The 17,125-nt window shown below is 40.7% G+C and overlaps 4 protein-coding genes and 1 long non-coding RNA gene across 5 annotated transcripts; 3 read left to right on the top strand and 2 right to left on the bottom strand.

Annotated features, from left to right (window-relative positions):
- The first annotated feature begins 511 nt into the window (after positions 1-511).
- On the top strand, positions 512-4,771 carry LOC137954509 (uncharacterized). Its single transcript, XM_068801669.1, has 5 exons — positions 512-953; positions 1,045-1,130; positions 1,242-1,544; positions 1,630-1,713; positions 3,942-4,771. Exons 1-5 carry the CDS (start codon positions 618-620, stop codon positions 4,513-4,515), a joined length of 1,383 nt encoding a protein of 460 aa, XP_068657770.1. The 5' UTR covers positions 512-617; the 3' UTR covers positions 4,516-4,771.
- Positions 4,772-5,879: 1,108 nt separating this feature from the next.
- Positions 5,880-7,388, top strand: LOC137949941 (U-box domain-containing protein 33-like). Its single transcript, XM_068796199.1, has 4 exons — positions 5,880-6,123; positions 6,742-6,860; positions 6,965-7,092; positions 7,169-7,388. The coding sequence occupies exons 1-4, from the start codon at positions 5,880-5,882 to the stop codon at positions 7,386-7,388; spliced, it is 711 nt and encodes a 236-aa protein (XP_068652300.1).
- Positions 7,389-7,888: 500 nt separating this feature from the next.
- On the top strand, positions 7,889-8,623 carry LOC137946186 (uncharacterized). Its single transcript, XR_011111052.1, has 3 exons — positions 7,889-8,042; positions 8,178-8,258; positions 8,347-8,623. It is a non-coding gene; the product is annotated as an uncharacterized lncRNA (long non-coding RNA).
- Positions 8,624-11,039: 2,416 nt separating this feature from the next.
- LOC137946102 (large ribosomal subunit protein uL15x-like) lies at positions 11,040-11,746 on the bottom strand. Its single transcript, XM_068792322.1, has one exon. It carries the CDS (start codon positions 11,671-11,673, stop codon positions 11,233-11,235), a length of 441 nt encoding a protein of 146 aa, XP_068648423.1. The 5' UTR covers positions 11,674-11,746; the 3' UTR covers positions 11,040-11,232.
- A 3,309-nt stretch (positions 11,747-15,055) lies between these two features.
- On the bottom strand, positions 15,056-16,888 carry LOC137949933 (ARMADILLO BTB ARABIDOPSIS PROTEIN 1-like). The gene is made up of 4 exons (XM_068796186.1): positions 16,874-16,888; positions 16,393-16,825; positions 15,575-16,319; positions 15,056-15,479 (listed from the first exon to the last, which is right to left on the bottom strand). The coding sequence occupies exons 1-4, from the start codon at positions 16,886-16,888 to the stop codon at positions 15,056-15,058; spliced, it is 1,617 nt and encodes a 538-aa protein (XP_068652287.1).
- Between the last annotated feature and the right edge of the window lie 237 nt (positions 16,889-17,125).

Below are 17,125 nucleotides of genomic sequence, written 5' to 3'. Positions count from 1 at the left end.
GAATAAAAACAGATTGATCTAAATAGTATAATCAATAAATTATGTTCAATCAAAATATAAAATATATTCTTAAAATATATATAATTCATGTGAGTGAATCTTCGTTACTTTTGGATCCTTAAAAAGTGGAGAATGTTGGATCCAGATTCTGGGTACCATTGAGTTTCATTACGAGATCATAAATATATGAGGGATTGCATTGTTTAAATTAAAAATTATTAGTTATAGGGGACATCGTAAAATATATATCATGTATTATATCAATCATGGATCTTTGATTCTTTGAGTTAGATTTACAATTCAGGAGAGTCAGATCTGATTTTGGAGTGAACAAGTTGAGTTGTAGGAAGTTGACTCGCTACCGGTGAATCCCAATCCAACTCGAATTCCAAGTCTCCGGTATTAATAAAACACGAGAGATAACAAATGATATACACGATGTACTACCATAAGCGAGACGTATTGGCGATTTCGATTCTTTGTGTGTTTTTTTTTCTCAGAATTGAATAGCTTACAAGAAAAGAAAATGAGGAGGCAAGAGAGAAGCTCACCTCTCTCTCTCTCTCTCCCTATACATTCCCAACTTATTGGTCTTACCATGACGAAGACTAAACCGCATGAGACGCCCGCTTCCTACCTTCGTCGACCTCCTCCACCGTAGCTCGCCTCTACCCTCTTTCCAATTCCTAATTTCGACCATGACTACGGCAGCGTCGTACCCTTCTGCGGTTGAATCCTCATTCATCGACGATGATGCCAAGTTCGGCTTCAAACGGGCGGAGATGAACGAGAGCCATCTGCCGGGCACCGTTGACCAGTACGACTGTCATCTCTTCCTATGCTACAAGAACGCCGAGAGCTGGCCTGCCCGTGCCGAGGGGCACGATGCGGATCTCCTTCCGAGATTCCTATCCGCAGCTCTCAAGTCCCGGAAAGTGGATATTCCCAGAAAAGTTCGTTTTCTTTCTTTTACTTGTGTTGATTTGATTTAGACCGAAGATGATGGTCGTGCTAAGTTTTGGGCTAGTTTGGTTTTCGGTGCAGATTAAGTTCACGATTTGTGAAGAACGAGATGGTACTCATTTCTCAAATGGGGATGTTTTGATCTTCCCTGATATGATTAGATACAGGTGAATGTGGAATTTGTTGCTTGTTCCTAGTGAGTCAGATCTTTCCCGTACAAAGAAGGGGGAAAGGGATTTGTAGTGTAGGAAGTCATTAAGTTGTTGAAATTGATGCAGGAGCTTGGCGCACGCGGATGTGGATAATTTTGTTGAGGACGTACTAGTGAGAGGCAAGTGGGTCCCTGGGAATTCTGAAGTTCTCTCCGGTTCCCATGTTTTTGTGTGCGCTCATGGGAGCAAAGACAAGAGATGTGGTGTTTGTGGACCTGTTCTTGTTAAGAATTTCGAAGAAGAGATTGAGCGCCGAGGGCTAAAGGATAGGGTGTTTGTTAACCCATGCTCGCATGTTGGTGGCCACAAATATGCTGGCAACGTGATTGTTTTCAGCCCGGATCCTGAAGGAAAATTCATTGGTCATTGGTATAAGTTGATTGTTTCGTCATTTCTCTTCTGTAGCAACTGTTTGTTTTATTTGCTGATTACATCGAGATTCTGTATTCTCTAGGTACGGTTACGTCACTCCTGAGGATGTTCCGCTTTTGCTTGATCAGCACATTGAGAAGGGGGAGATCGTTGATCGACTCTGGAGGTATGCTACCTTTTTCTTCTGTCCATCCAAAATCCTGCAAATGATACCTTTAATAATGAGACGTGAAGAATATAACTGAAAAGTATTAGTTTTTATTTAGTAGGAGTGCCTAATATCTGGATAAGCCACATCTTAGTTTTTTTTTTATTTTTTTATGAAGGGTGTAAAAACTATTATAAAAGAGGGAGAGAATATACCTAACCAAGTTAGTAAGCACTGCCGGCAATAGGTTCTGAGTTCAAAGACATTATAGGATCGGTCTGTTTAGAAATAGAGACTATCTCCACAATCGTATTAAAAACCATCTTAACGCCCATCAAATGTTGCAGAGATGAATAGAATCTTGATTACTCTCTGGTGTAACTGCATATTAGTCTTTTTAGGTTCTTATTACAAACTTTCTGTTTCTCATTCTATATAAGCGATGCCAACAGATGGATACTGTTGATATTCTCCTCTATTCCTAACTGTTTTTATAAACAGTGTGGTAATTTTTTGTGAGTGGTTTCTTCAAAAAAAATTCTTGCAACTCCAGTTATCCCATTGTTATCGTTTCTGTTCATGTTTTTTCTGTCAGTGTGTCATTAGGACACAGAAGTTGTGAAGAAAGACTCTCCAATAATTTAAATGTGACACATGAAACACCCCATATTTATGTCACCCAGTTGTTCTACCTGCCAAATATTCAAAGAGGAAGTGATCATCAAATTTGCATGATTCATATATCATTGCATTCAGATGGCATTGATGATGATTAAGTCTTTGATCTTGACAAACTATAGAGTCTTTGTCCATGTAAAGTAACACAGCAGAGTTTCATTCCCATCCTACTTATACCTCTTTCTTGCTTGATTTCTTTCCTGATTTATTGCATGATCAACCTCAACCTGTTTCTTGTGGAAGTGGCTGATTTGAAAGTATTTGTTCCATATAAATGACATAGATATCCTCATTAAGGATGTTTCTTTGTCTTGTGCTCTGCTAACATGCATAGCTAATAGAATACATAATATTTGGCCTTAAAACCAATCTGCACTAGGCTGGATCAACATGATGCACTTACTGCAGTTTGGGTACTACCAAGCACATAATAGACAGACCATGTTTCTACACTGATGTCCACTGACTACCCACTTTATGGTAACTGTTACTTTGGGCAAGGTGGCCCACCTTTGTGAATGATTCGCATTTTGGCTCTATGTAGCTTTCTATTTGGTTGTTCTAGAATTTAAATTCGGTGTTGTGGTGATGACTTTTGGTACCTGATTTTAGATTGCTAGCCCATTGCCAATTGCTAACCCCCCCCACCCCCCCCCCCCCCCCCCCCCCACCCGTGCATCTCTTTCCCTGGTCTCAAAAGCTCAATTGATCTTTTCTTGTGAGTTGGGGCATTGTTGTGTAGCTCAACTTGTTGTATCCTTGGTTGTAATGTGAATGCACTCACCATCTGTTCTTGGAGCAATCAATGTTCTCCTGAATTCAAGTGGCTCCTTGATTATACATTTGACTTGTGTTTGCCGCATTACTTCTGAATTGCTGTTTCATATAGAATGCCTCCTAATTCCTAATGGAGCTTAGAGTGATGTTGAAAGGATATTTTGAGGAGTTTCCTACATCATGTAGCTGTTTATCATGCTCATACTGTCATTTGTTTTACCTCACAATAAACGGCAGCTAAATTGCAGCAGCTTTCTGTACTCCCCATTTTTTTTCTTTGTCATAAGAAATTAAAATAAAGCAATTATTAAATATTCTGATCTTCAGTTAGCTCGTATAGGGCAGCATCATTATGCTTTGGCTTGTTTATTCCAACAATAATCATTTATAATTTTTGAATAATTACACACAATAAACCTATTCCATTTATTATAAGCCAGCATTTGAGAAGTCAATTCAGCTACGTGTTAGTGGAGTTGGCTACGTTTCATTTTGGGACTATGGTTTCACTATTTTAGATATTGCTTTAAATGTTTCCTAGTTGGTTGATCTTTTTGTTATGTGACGTTTGTTCTTTCCACTGCTTCCAAGAATGGTCTGGTAGATATTGTAAGACGTATGTCACAAATAACTGGAGAAAAAGAGAGACCCTTTGCTCCTGTGAAAAAGAATCAAATCATAGGGAAGAACATGTCTCTTCTTTGAATCGTGGCGTGCATGAAACAGGGAGCTGAGGTTGCCTAATTTAATAATAAATAAACTCACTGAACTGTTGTTATTCTTCATTTTAGGGGACAGATGGGTATGTCTAGTGAGGATCAGATTAAAGCATATGAGCATAGGCTTCTACAGAATAGTCAAGAGGTTTTAACAGATGGAACCACCGATGCAGAAGGCGATAAGGATATAACAGACAATGATGACAGAGTCCCGGAGGGAGCAACCTGTTGCCAAGGTAACAAGGGTTTCACTTGCTGCATGGACCCAGCAGTGGAAAACAATGAAGTTGCTGCAGATGATACTGCCAATGGGTTCTCTTGTTGTAACGACAAAGGGGTGGAAAGCAATGAAGTTACTTCGGTGGGCGATGCTAATGCGTTTTCTTGTTGCAAGGTCCAACGGGCAGAAACCAATGAAGTCACTGTAGGAAATGGTGCAAATGGGATCACTTGTTGCAAGGATAAAGGGTTCAAAAACAGTGAGGGTACTACAGCAGATGATGTTGTAAAGGATGAAAAATCCTCGAACGGAGTGTTGACATGGTTCAAGAATTGGGATCAGGGTGATGTCTTTATGACAGTGGGAGTAATTGGAGTACTGGCATCTGTTGGTGTGGCTTACTCTGTTTATCGCAGGTCTGGATGAAGACTGATGCTGTGCAAATCGATATCTCTTGCTTCAGATTCCAATTGAGATGTTAGAGGCAATAACAGAAAGTGGATATTACTTTCTTTCATAAGACTTCCATAATCAGTTGGATGAATTTTGCTCCTGCTTTTCCGTCATGGTTAATGTTTTTGTAATCCCTGTGGAATATCTTTTTGTAGAAGGAATACTATGATTAATGGTTGTAAGAAATAAAAAGGGCATAACTTGCTGAGACCGCTTATTTTGTGATAAAGTTTTAGCCTGTTTTGAAGTTCACAGCAGCATAGTGGTTCCTCACTAATCACAAAGACCCATCCTGCTCCCCAGGTGAAAGAGTGTCATTCAAGAATCTCCTGGGATTAGAAGGAAGCTGTCTTCCCTGCAATTAGAATTTCAGCTTTTAGACAATGCAATATACGAACATTTTGTTACGCATTGATCTACAATTTAAGAACATGTACATATTTGTCTAATAATATAAAAATATTAAATATAATTGACTAAAAAATCATCAAGGGTGATCATTTCCATGGGTTTTATCGGCTTTCCTCATTCTCAAATATTATTTAGAAAAAGAAATGACACGTAATGCACACCGATATTGAGCCAGTTCAACACGATTAAACTGAAACCGGATCGTTTTCAAGTGGGAAAGAATTATTATAAATAAAAAGCCGTGAGAACCCAACTTGTATAAGAGTGGTGAAAGGAAGAAAGTGACCTGATATCTGTATTACTAATTGTCTCACCAATCACCATGATGCTAGGCTATTCTCTAGTATCTAAATGCAAAGAAGTAAATCCGGTCTAACCAGGTTTCACTAAAACCAATTATCCTTCGGATTTGATAACGGTTTTAATAATTTGATATACATATCAGACACTTTCAGAGTTTGAGACCTGTAAAACGATACACATATTAAAGAAAATCCGATCCCCCCTGCCTCAATCAATCTACAAAGGACAACCAGGGAAGACTTTGGTGTTGCTCAAAGGCAAGTTGGTTCACTTTGCCTTTTCAGGCCGCTGCTTCCAATACATCCCATGAGGCCCAAAAGTGACAAAGACAAACGTCACAAGCTTGAGAAAACCAGAATGGCGTAGTATCATAACCCTCCTGTGCTTTTGACAAACGAATCATTCCCCTCCATTCAGAGCAATGGCGCCATGCAAAACACCAAAACTGATCAAACCCCTTTGACATCTTCGCTGCTTTCTATCTCTTCCCTTTCTTTCTTGTCTGCTCTGATATTCCTTTCTCTTTCTGTCTCTCTCTTTCCTTCCAGTCTCCTCCACCACTGCTGCTTTTTCTTTTTCTTCTCCTCTCTGTTCCTCACTTTCCAAATGAACAGATAAGAGAAATGGAGATGGAATCTGCAGAAATGATGAGTAATGGACTTGGGTTGGAGGCTGTGATGTCTCCGGAGATTGTAGAAATTAGTGAGGAGAGCAAGGGCTTTGGTGGAGATGCCAAGGACGTTTATGTGGCCGTGGGGAAAGATGATTTGGATGCTCTGAAGTGGGCTCTTCAGAATTCTGTTTGTCCGGGAAGCCGGGTCTTTCTGATTCATGTCTGCCCACCCATTTGTTTTATTCCTACCCCAGGTATAAAGTTTAGTTTCCTGTTCAGTGATAATTTTACCCAATTTATAGATATTATTTTTCATCTGTTTTCAATGTTCGCTACTGCTGCTTGTTTGATTTTGGTTTCAGAGAAGAAAAGGATTGAATTTAGACTAAAAAAAGAACAGCATATAAACGAAAGATTCAACCTGTAGTTTCTGCAAATTCAATACCCTTGCAGATTCTTACAGGAAGCTGCAGAAAAAAAATCAGAGATACGAATTCTCTAATTTAGGATGGTGTCATTCAGGTCAAGGCAGGAGAACTAAAAAGATAAGAATCCCTAACAACTTGATCTCAGAGAAGATCAAGCAGACGCTTGAAAATTTTCAGTTCAGGACACAGAACTGGGAATTCAAACTCATACTTACCTTCCTGGCTAATCCAAGATGAACTGTTTTAAATATAAGGAAAATTTTCTCCAAATCAGCTGGTGCTGCTGCTATTTATCCTGCAACTCATTCTGCTTGTTTATGACACCCTATGCATGATTTAGCCAGATGCGTGTCATTTAAAATGCTTTATATAAATTGGACGTTCCGTAGCATTAGAATCCATGCAAGGCATGGTAATCAAGGTGAGAGGTGGTTTTTGATGCAGTTGGGAAGCTGTCCAAGAGCCAAGTGGGAGCGGATCAATGGAAGAGCTACGTGAACCTAGAGAACGTCCGAAGAAGAAACATCTTGCAGAAATATATCCGTCTGTGTGCTGATTCCAAGGTAAAGCAACACCAAAACTGATTCATGAACACCCTGTATTAACTCTTTATCACATTCCAGAGAGACTTTACAGTTTCTGCTTCCAAAACTCAAAATTTTCAAAGGTGACTGTGGAGACGATGCTTATCGAGAGTGATCTGACTGCAAAAGCCATCGTTGAGCTCATCTCTGTGCTTAACATCACCAAACTCGTGATGGGAAGAAAAAGATCCTCCTCCTCCTCCTCCCACAGGTTGCTGCTACTACTTTCTCATGATAACTCATAATCCTTCTCGGGATAGAATCAATCTTGATGAGATTTCTTGCAGGAGGTTGAGGAGGAAGGGCTCGGGGAAGAGCGAATTCGTTCGGAAAAATGCACCCGATTTTTGTGAGGTGTTCATCAGCTGTGGTGGTAACAATGTCGCAGAGGAAGCTGTACATGGGTCCGAATCGTCTTCTCCACCATCAACAACAAGTCAAGAACCTGAGAGGAAATTCTTGGAATGCATCTGCTTTTCAGGCAAACGCTATGTAGATGATAGCTGATTCGTGCAGTGGAATTCAGATTTGCTGCCCCATCAGCAAATGACTACATACGAACATCCATTTTCATGGAGGAATTGTTGTTAACACAACAGCTTTTACTGTGAGGGATGGTTTTGTGGCTGTGCGATTTTATATTAAGCTGGAATATATGTTGGAATGTGATTTCTACTGCCTTAGCTCTCCTGTCTCCGACAAACAATGGGAGCCCTCCTCCCTCCGACAAGGATGTGGTTCTGCGACCAATAATTTTTTTTATTTTGCAAGGATGTGTGAATTTTAACTGAATAATAAAGATATTTATAGGTATATTGTAAGGGAATACGGGCAACAAAGGCATAATTTTAAGTTGAAAATGGGTTTTTTCTCTTTATTTTCTTTTACAGGTTAAGCTAATTTACTTATTTGACAAAATGACAAAAGTTACTATACTTTTTCAAGAAATCTCAGCTAAAAAGTAAATAATGCAATAAAACTCCCATATACATACCGCCACTGCGGAAACCCGTCAAAGCTCTCAGGAGGTTCTGAGTCGAATCCCAGAAACTCTCGCACCTCGCCGCGATCTCCGTCGAGAACCTCCGTCTTCGCCTGCTTGAAGCGAAGCTTAGAAACGATGTGATTTTTTCAACTGTCAGAATTTCGATTGTTGTTTAGGTATGTGTCCTGATTGGGTGTCAAAAAGTGGGTATATTCGTCCTGTTTGAGTCTCGATAATTTGAAGTGTTTCTTTCTCGCATCAGTCAAATTATAGTTTTGAACAGAAGGTAATAATTTAACGACTTGATGTAGAAATTTGATTCCTGTTGGCTTTGATTCTCTTTGCTGGGTATCTGAAGAACCCTGAAATCTCAGTGGACGCTTATCAATACGGTAAGTTTCTGCCCATCTTCTGTTCGACCAAATTCCTCTCTATGACATTCTCCTGTACATTTTTTTTTATACATCCTTAATTTTCAAGGCATCATGAGTTGCGCGGCCATGGAAGACAGTGGTGGAACTCTCACCCTCCGTTACCAGAAACTCAACAATGGGTAAGAGAAATCCATGACTGGCAATGGTCACCATGTGCCCTTTTTTGCTTGCAACATGAGGGTGCCGAACGAGCTCGGAGCAGGTCATCCGAGGACAGCCAAATTCTAGGTGGTAGTCAGTGTGTGATAACGTCGTCTATGATGGGGATTCTCCTCTCTTGTTCTGATTGTTGAAGGCAAATAATATCCTAGTGCTTTTACCAACAGTGAAGTAAATAAGCTTGTCTTGTCTACAAGCTCACCCAATGGCTTTCAGTCTCCATTTTTGTAAAAAATGCGCAGCCTCTTCTCTCTTAAATTATTGCGAAAACCAATTAGTGAAGTTGACCCTCTTTAACTCCACCTAAACAAGTCATATATTGAAGTAGACAAGAAGGGATGGCATCGGGTAATGGATGGAACCCATGGAAAGTATTCTGTTACCCCTTTGGTTTACAATTCATCTGCTTCATTATTTATTCCGTCCAAAATAGGATCCATTTATGTATCCGTTCATCTGCTCAAAGTAAAGGGATACATAACCTAGTAAACAATTAGAACCATATAAAACCATTAAAAATTAAATATGATTATAAAAATAAAAAACAAGCATGGCAATGGAAGACAATGTTTTTAAGACCTGCCCACTACCAAAATAGAAAGCTTTGCTTACTTGCGTTCATAAAACAATTTACAAGACTATTAAAATGCCCTAAATCTTACCTAAGAAAATCACTCTGTCTATAGCTGAGGACAGGATAAGGATGTTGAGAGAAGAGATTTGAGACAAGACAATGAAAAACAGTAAATCATATTTTGCACAAATTTCCTTCAACAATTTGAAGATTCTGTCCCCGTTAAGATAACCAGCAGCAAGAGTAGAAGAATAAGGAGAAAGACGTAGAGAGACTTCTTCAGTCTCATCTACCCACGGAATTACTCCGATGCTATTTTCATACACTAATAAAACTCAACCCCCCTTACATTATCATGTTTCTTTTTATTTGGCTGACTGGAAACCATACATCAATAAAGAGTGACAAAAACTATGAAGAATAGCACCACATAGATCAAAGAACAAAAAGGATTCAGTACTTATAAATTGTGATGAAATTTCATAACTTGACCAGTCATCTTGGAATAGAATTTAACCCAACTTCAATAAATAAGGTGAAAGCTTGGTTAAATTCACTGATTTGAGTCCCTAGTCATAATTCTATGGATGAAAGCTCATGTCAAAAGAGCTCAGAGAGCTGGGCAGTTCTCGACCAAGTAAACCCCCATCCCCCCACTTCACTCTATGTAGGATATCCAATGACCGAAAAAGAACTCTCTTTCATTTGATGCTTTAACCTCTTTGGTCATCTCAAGCCCAATTGCATAAACTCAAATCCTCCAATCCAATTACAAAAATATTATAACTTAAATTGATTCACTCTATGCATCAGCAATGGACTCTGAGGGTTATAAAGTGACATAACCTAGACAACACAAAGATAAACTCTTTGACACTCATCGCCCTTCAATTCAAGCAAAAATCAAAATCAGACATAAGCAGCCACAACCAGTTAGCAGAGAAGCTAATTCCCATTGTATCTGAAGTTCAAGCACATCAACTGAAAACTACACAATGCACATATTCTTGACCATTATACAAGAACCTGATACCTATCCTAGAATCATCTATCTTATAAAAAATGCAAATACTTATATCTTATCAAACACCATCCCCATGAAGAGACCAACAACTAAACCAAGTAGCAAATTGACAAATTTCTATCAGAACATATATTGTTCTCCAAGTTTTACACACGTGAACCTTATGAACGGCTCTTGAATGCTCCAACTAAATGAAATTGAATAAATCACGATCCTCCAATCCTGAAATAAAAATACAACTTCAAACTAATCCACTTTATGCTCCAACCTGACTCTTATACTTAAAAAAAGTGATATAACCTCCCATAATATTCACTTTGATTACCCTTCAATCCAATTTCAACACAATACAAATATAAATCACCACAAGCTAGAAGTTCCACAGTATAACAAGGTCAAGCACATCAACCGAAAATTATCACCTTCGATAAGTTCCTACAAATCTAGAAGCTTGTCAAGAAGCATCTCTCTTAAGAATTACGAAAGTAGCAGAAGGATGACACCCTCTGCACGGAATGCAGTCATTCTACCCAAAAAATAAGCCAACCCACAAATTAACAAAGTTAAATCAAAATACCACATATTCTTTTCCAGGATCTACACCTCCTATCATATATTCTTCTCTGACCTCTGCATCACTACCCTAATGAACAGCTCATGAAAGCACCATAATGGACTCACCCGAGAATTGAAACAGTAAAAGTGAAGAGTTGCTGCAATAAACAAAATTCTTCCAAATGCAGTACCATTGTATGTTCAACACTATTATCAAGAGAACAGCAACTCTGACTTTCTGAATTTCAAAGATAATAAGAAATAGGAGTGCACAGACGACTCTTTCAAATGTTCAACGGTACAGCTTCAGCAGGAAAGCAGAAATTACTTTTTAAAGACATTTTCAGTAAAACCTCAATATGCGCCATATATAAAAGAGAACAAAAAATGCTAAATACGATTCAGGCTAAAAAAACAAAGCAGCAAATGTCCAAACTTTATGCTAAATTGAAAACTGAAAGAGGAAAACCCCTCATTCACATCTAAAAATAATATATATCCAACACAAATCCTAATTTTATAAATATAAGACGTTCATAAATTCTCATAATCCGATACACTAAATACGAAGAGAAAACGCTTCCATAACTAAAAAAAACCTCAAACCACGCGGAGAACCACTAAGCAGTTAGCATAACCGCACCACCAGCCTCCTTAATCTTCTTCTCCGCGGTCTTGGACACTAACTTGGTCTTCACTATAAACGGCTTACCCTGAGGCAAAACTCCTTTCCCCAGCAGCTTGAAGTACCCGAACTGCGTGATATCGATCAGGGGAACCTTCTCGGAATCCGCCTTGGCTTTAACGTCGTCGGGCAGAAGAGAGTAAAGGCGATCGATGTTGACAATAGGGCAATAGAATTTATTGCGCATTTTGTGGAAATAGCGCATACCCACTTTACCAAAATATCCGGGGTGGTACTTATCGAAGAGGATGCGGTGGTGGTGCAGGCCTCCGGCGTTACCGCGACCTCCGGGGTGCTTCCGGTGCTTTCCAACCCTACCATGTCCGGCGCTCACATGGCCGCGCTTCTTGCGGTGTTTCTTGAGGCGCGTCGTCATTGCTCTCTTCTGCTGCGGCGGATGCTAATCGAAGGGGAAGAGGAGGCGAGGTCGCGCGTTTTGACTCTTTGTGCCAAGGGAACTAGGGTTTTTGAAGAATGTATGATGTTGTGGGCTCCCCTCATATCGCATGGAGAGGCCCATTATCTACTGGATGGGCTCAACTATTATATCTCGCAAGCAACTCATCATCATAGCCTTAATCCAACCCGGTAGATAAGTCCTCTTATTCAACAGTATCCTCCTTTAGCTCAGTTTAACCCGGTATCCTCCTTTAGCTCAGTTCTGCTTTTCCATACCTTCTCTTGCCACTTCCACCTATGTCATTTTCGGCCTTCTTTGATAACAACAAGAGTTACCTTGCTCCCACTCCTTCGGAAATGACCAACTCAATATCTGCTTCTCTTTGGTAGAGTTCTACCTTGTGTTAGTGCTAATTGTTATCCAACATGCTCATTTCTGTTATTTATCCTTCTCTAGTTTTGCTACAGTTCTGGTTCAACATTCTACCTGTAAACTCAGCTTCTGCACTGCACCACCCATCCAGATTGCCTGTAAACATGTCCTTCCAAACTCTGGCACCATATTAAGTGTCGAACACACCTGGTGAAGCTTTACAGGTTCTGAAATTGGAGAAAGATATCTCAACATCTTGCCATGGGTTGCTCAAAAAAATTACCTCCTGTCTTTCTTTGTTCCCAATCTAGAGAAATTAATCTACGTAAGGGTAACTTCAAATTAACTTTTCCGAATTTTGCCTTTCTGTCATGCAAATTAGGATTTCTTCAAACCATGCACATAGCTTTGTCGCATTTTCCTGACTCTTTAATGGCCAACCTAACAGTTTTTTTCTTGACTACTCACATCTTCTTGACGGAGATGACCTCGGACCTATCTCACCTTCAAAGGAAGCAAAAAGTACCAGTTCAAATGACCGTATGGGAAGCCTTTTATCCCTTCCAAAACCATTGCAACCCTGTATGTCAATCTTTCCAATCCTACCGAATGTACCCATGAAGGAGTCTTGACTCAATTCGACAATGAGCAGAGTATCTTCACTTACCTCCTCTTGTTACTAGTGGGTTCCCAACCACCATGACCAGAGTTATTGTAAGATCAGACTTCTCTTTCCAAGTCATAGCATAATGTTAGTAAATAACCAGTCCGTGCAGAGCAAACTATAACAGAATGAAAGTTAAAAAATTTAGTACTCATACTTGCAGCAGGGAACCCAGTGATGCAGTAGGCCGGAACCCATTCAATGACAAGAAATAAACTACTTGAATCCCCAGTTAGCTATCATTTTTCCTTTGTCGATAATAGTAAAATAACATTTCACTGTGAAGTGAAATTGAATAAATAAACAACAAGAACAACAAAAGGAGAAATATTTGCCTACACTTAAGTGAGATATGCTTCTCTATCTTATAATGTTTCTTTTCTTTTCTTTTACCAACCTGATAGCATATAATTCACATTTAGCAGAATGCTGTGGAGCAAAACAGAAATGTCAAGTGGACTTACTTATCAGTAGACCCATATCCATAGTTACTATAGTAAAACTACAGAAACTGCAGAGAGGGACTAGTCAAGATGAGAACTGTTCACGAGTATAAAATAGAGACCTCTGCTGATTACAGGTCTTATTGAAAAATATGCAACACGGAAACTTTGTCTTGCTGCCACAGTTTATCTGTTCAGAAGCTGATGGTTTGCATACATAATTGAAAGGAACTAATCAGCTGGAGAATTGTTTAGTGGATGGACCTTCAGCATATAGAAGATGTAGATGCAGGATAATGCTCACAATAAATAAACAAGCACACATAGGCATAGGCAAAAATCCATTTGGGTCAGTGACCCTCTTCCAGGGGCTGAATAATACTGAAAAGTAAGTCGAGAAACCAGAGCATACAGAGACCAAAACAAAAACCAAAAAGAATAGCATCCTCTTAATATGTTAAGAGAGTATGATGTAATTAGGCCCTTAAGCCTATGCTTGATTTTTTTGCTAAGTAGCCAAGGGGCACTCATGTAATTTATCAAAACTCTTTAATATAAATACAAGTGAGAGGAGCTACTCCATTCGAACCCTAAGGAGGGAAAGCTTTCTCTCTCCACTCAATATCTTTCTCCTTCTACATCCCCTCCTCTCTTTACTCGATTCTCCTCATTCTCTCTTCTTCTTCTTCTTTTCCTCACTTCTTCTTTCTCATCTCCTCTTACCAATAAGAGAGTTGAGGTTGATGTTGGCAAGTTTAAAGGCTGGTTGGTAAGCATATTTATTTGACTGTTACTAGACAAGATACTTCTTTTGTTTTAAGTTTATCAGCCAATGCATGCATAAACCTCAAATATCTTATTTGCAAGCTCCTGAAAGAATATTGAGATATTTGAAAAAGAATCCAGGGCAAGAATTCTAGTATGAGAATCATGAGCACTTTAGAGGGAAGGATTTGCATGTGCAGATTGGGCAAATTCTTCGAATTATACAATGGTTGGTGGCAACCTAGTAGCACAATAAAAAAACTAAGTGTTGTAGCATGGTCCAATACAGAGGCTGAATACAGTGTTATGGCACAAGTAGTTTGAAAGATGTTATGGCTTCAATCTTTACTTATGAAACTTGGTCTTTCAGTAGAAACTCCTATGAAACTTCATTGTGATTCAAGCAGGCATTTATATTACTACAAATCCAGTATTTCATGGATAAAACACATTGAGGTCAACTGTCATTTTATTCCTGAAAAACTCAAGGCTGGAATTATTAGTATGCATTATATTCCTTCAAAAAATCAGCTTGACGACATCCTCACCAAAGCAGTAGCAGCAAGTACACTTCAGCATTCATGTTCTAAGCATGGGGCACTCGATGTCTTTTCAGCACCAGTTTGAGGAAGAGATTTGAGAGTATGATGTAATTAGGCCCTTAAGCCTATGCTTGTATATTTTTTCTTTGAGTACCCAAGGGGCATTATTTTAATTTGTGCGGACTCTTTAATATAAATACAAGTGAGAGGAGCTAGCCCCTAAACCCTCAAGGGGGAAAAGCCATCTCTCTCCACCGTTCTGTTTCTCCTTCTGCATCTCCTTCTCTCTTCGCTAGGTTCTCCTCCACTCTTCTTCTTTTCTTTTCCTCTCTTCTCTTCTTACCACTAGCATTACAATGAATTAAACCTTAGAATCTAGCAAAAATAGATATCCATTTCTCTTCCATGAATCGATCAATGATCAAGTAAAGAACAATGTAATCAGCAAAGACCAAACCAAGTGCTACAAAAGATTGCCACAATTCCTAATATATTACAGCCTGAAACTACTATGCAGACTTTTTATTTCACTGGTTCCCCAGAGAACAGGCAAACAATCACTGAATTTGCTTTTAACGTCTATAAAACTGCCTGTGAGGATGGATACTGGCCTGATAGAGCTCAAGAGTGTAGATAGCCTTCGGAAGCAATTCTCTCAAGGATGGATGCTCATCAGTGGGTGACTTGACTGCCAGCTCTAGAACTGTCAATGCCCGGGCTTGCTCCATAGCTTCACTGTTTCCTACATTGACTGCCAGCGCCTTCTCACCTGCCCTGAGTAATCTCATCAGTGGAGTAACCCCCTCAAATTCAATAATCGCCTTGGAGTGTTCAACCCGATTGAAATTCTCATCGCAGACAAACTTCCCCAGAGTAATGGTAGCTTCGGTGGCTACATCGACATACCATTTTCCTAACTGGTTCACAAGGGGACGGATGACTTTCGTCTCTCTGGCAGAAAATGAGCGAGCAAGGGAATTGAGCACATCGCCGGCACTAGCAGAGCAGGTCCACTTCCAATGTGTTGAATTACTCTGAGAAGCTGTTAGACAATGGCCTTCGCTGCAGGTGAGCTCGTCTTGAAACCCGACCTTCTGAGGTCTGGGTCGCTTTCTGCTGCACCACATATTTCCATGATAGTCATGAGGCAATTTAGTCGGAGATCCCCAGTTTCCTTCTCCATGAGCTTGGCAAGGCAAAGAAGCCCCTTTGTTTCAGTGATTCTCCGGCTGTTAGAGATACTCCCTTTGGCCAGCATCCACAGCGCCTCTGTACAGTTAACCTTAAGCTTCATCTTCATTTCAGGGCTCCCATTTTCCCTCTCCTTTTCCCGTCCCCGGCTGCTTCCGTCTGCATTCCGCGGCAGCCCCATCTCCCGATTAATCTGAACAAGCGAGTGGATGCTCTGAGGCCTGGCATAGAAATCCAGGTTATCCGTCAAGACATCGGAGGCGAGGATAGAAACAAGCAGCATAATCACATTCTCTCTCACGAATTCCTCCTGCGACAAGGGATCCCTCTCGGCCATTCGCGAGACCAGCGCTGCCACCTCAATCTGCACGGCGGCAGGGGACTCGTACAGCGCCTGCACAATCACGGTCACGGCGAACTCGTTAGCTATCTGGCGTGCCCTTTCTGGGGCGGTGGCGAGGTGGGTAAGAGTGATCGCAGCTGCAATCTGACCGCCCGGAAAAGCTGCCTCCTTGAGCAGCTTCAGCAAAGGCGCAACTCCGGCTTCCTCGATGATGGTCTTCTTGTACCCGTCGTTGTCCAGGGCGAGAGTAGAGAGGGAATTGGCGGCGTCGACACGGTCGGGGAGCTGACCCATTTGGATAACTGCGACATGAGACCAGACCCAGCCGAGGATAGGGTCGATGCTGGCAATGAGAGGGAGGGAGAGAAGGTCTACCACCCCTTGCAATGAGAAGCCATCGGAGGTCACTAAGGGAAGCATCCAGCAGAGCAATAATCTTCCGAAACTCGGTAGAGGAGGTGATGGTGATTGTGAGAACACGACCGAGGACGCTGCTGCGCTTGCACTTGCGGACGATGGTGAGGGCCCTGTCGAGATGCTTCACGGCTTCACCAACTATCCTCCGAACAGGCTGCTCGTACAGCGAAGGCGTCGAGGTAGCCACAGAGACGAGACTCCGAAGCTTCTGCGAAACCTCGTCGGCTCTCTTCCCCGCCTCCCAGCACTCCGGTTTATACAACTCCGATTCCCGCACCGCAGCCCGGAGAAGCTCACAGAGAAGAATCAGCACAGCGAGCTCATCCTCTATCGTCTGACTACTAATACTACCTTCATCATCCTGTCTCCACTCTTCTTCAAGTTCTCTTTCCTGGGTTTCCCTTTGTAAACCAATCCGCGATTACCCAACTGCACAAACTTCAGACTTCGTCATCGTCGACACTGGCGACGACTGACTTAGATAACAACGAGAGAAAAAGATCAGGGAAGATGGGTCAGTGGGAGCTTTTTTCCGCGCAAGAATTAATAATGATCAATGGAATTACAGAAATTAAATTAGTGGGGTGGTCACCGTTATAAATCAGAATAACTTTTCTGGTCATAAGAGGAGATCAGAGTCCAGTGAGGGAGGAAGAAAATCGACACGTCGAAGGAAAGAAGAAACGTGGAC

This window comes from Aristolochia californica, unplaced genomic scaffold (assembly GCF_029961685.1).
Source record: "Aristolochia californica isolate CCGP_79_NKW_82.1479 unplaced genomic scaffold, dmAriCali1.0.hap1 SCAF_1, whole genome shotgun sequence".
In the NCBI taxonomy this organism is placed as follows: domain Eukaryota; kingdom Viridiplantae; phylum Streptophyta; class Magnoliopsida; order Piperales; family Aristolochiaceae; genus Aristolochia; species Aristolochia californica.
This window is presented reverse-complemented; position numbering and strand designations above follow the sequence as displayed.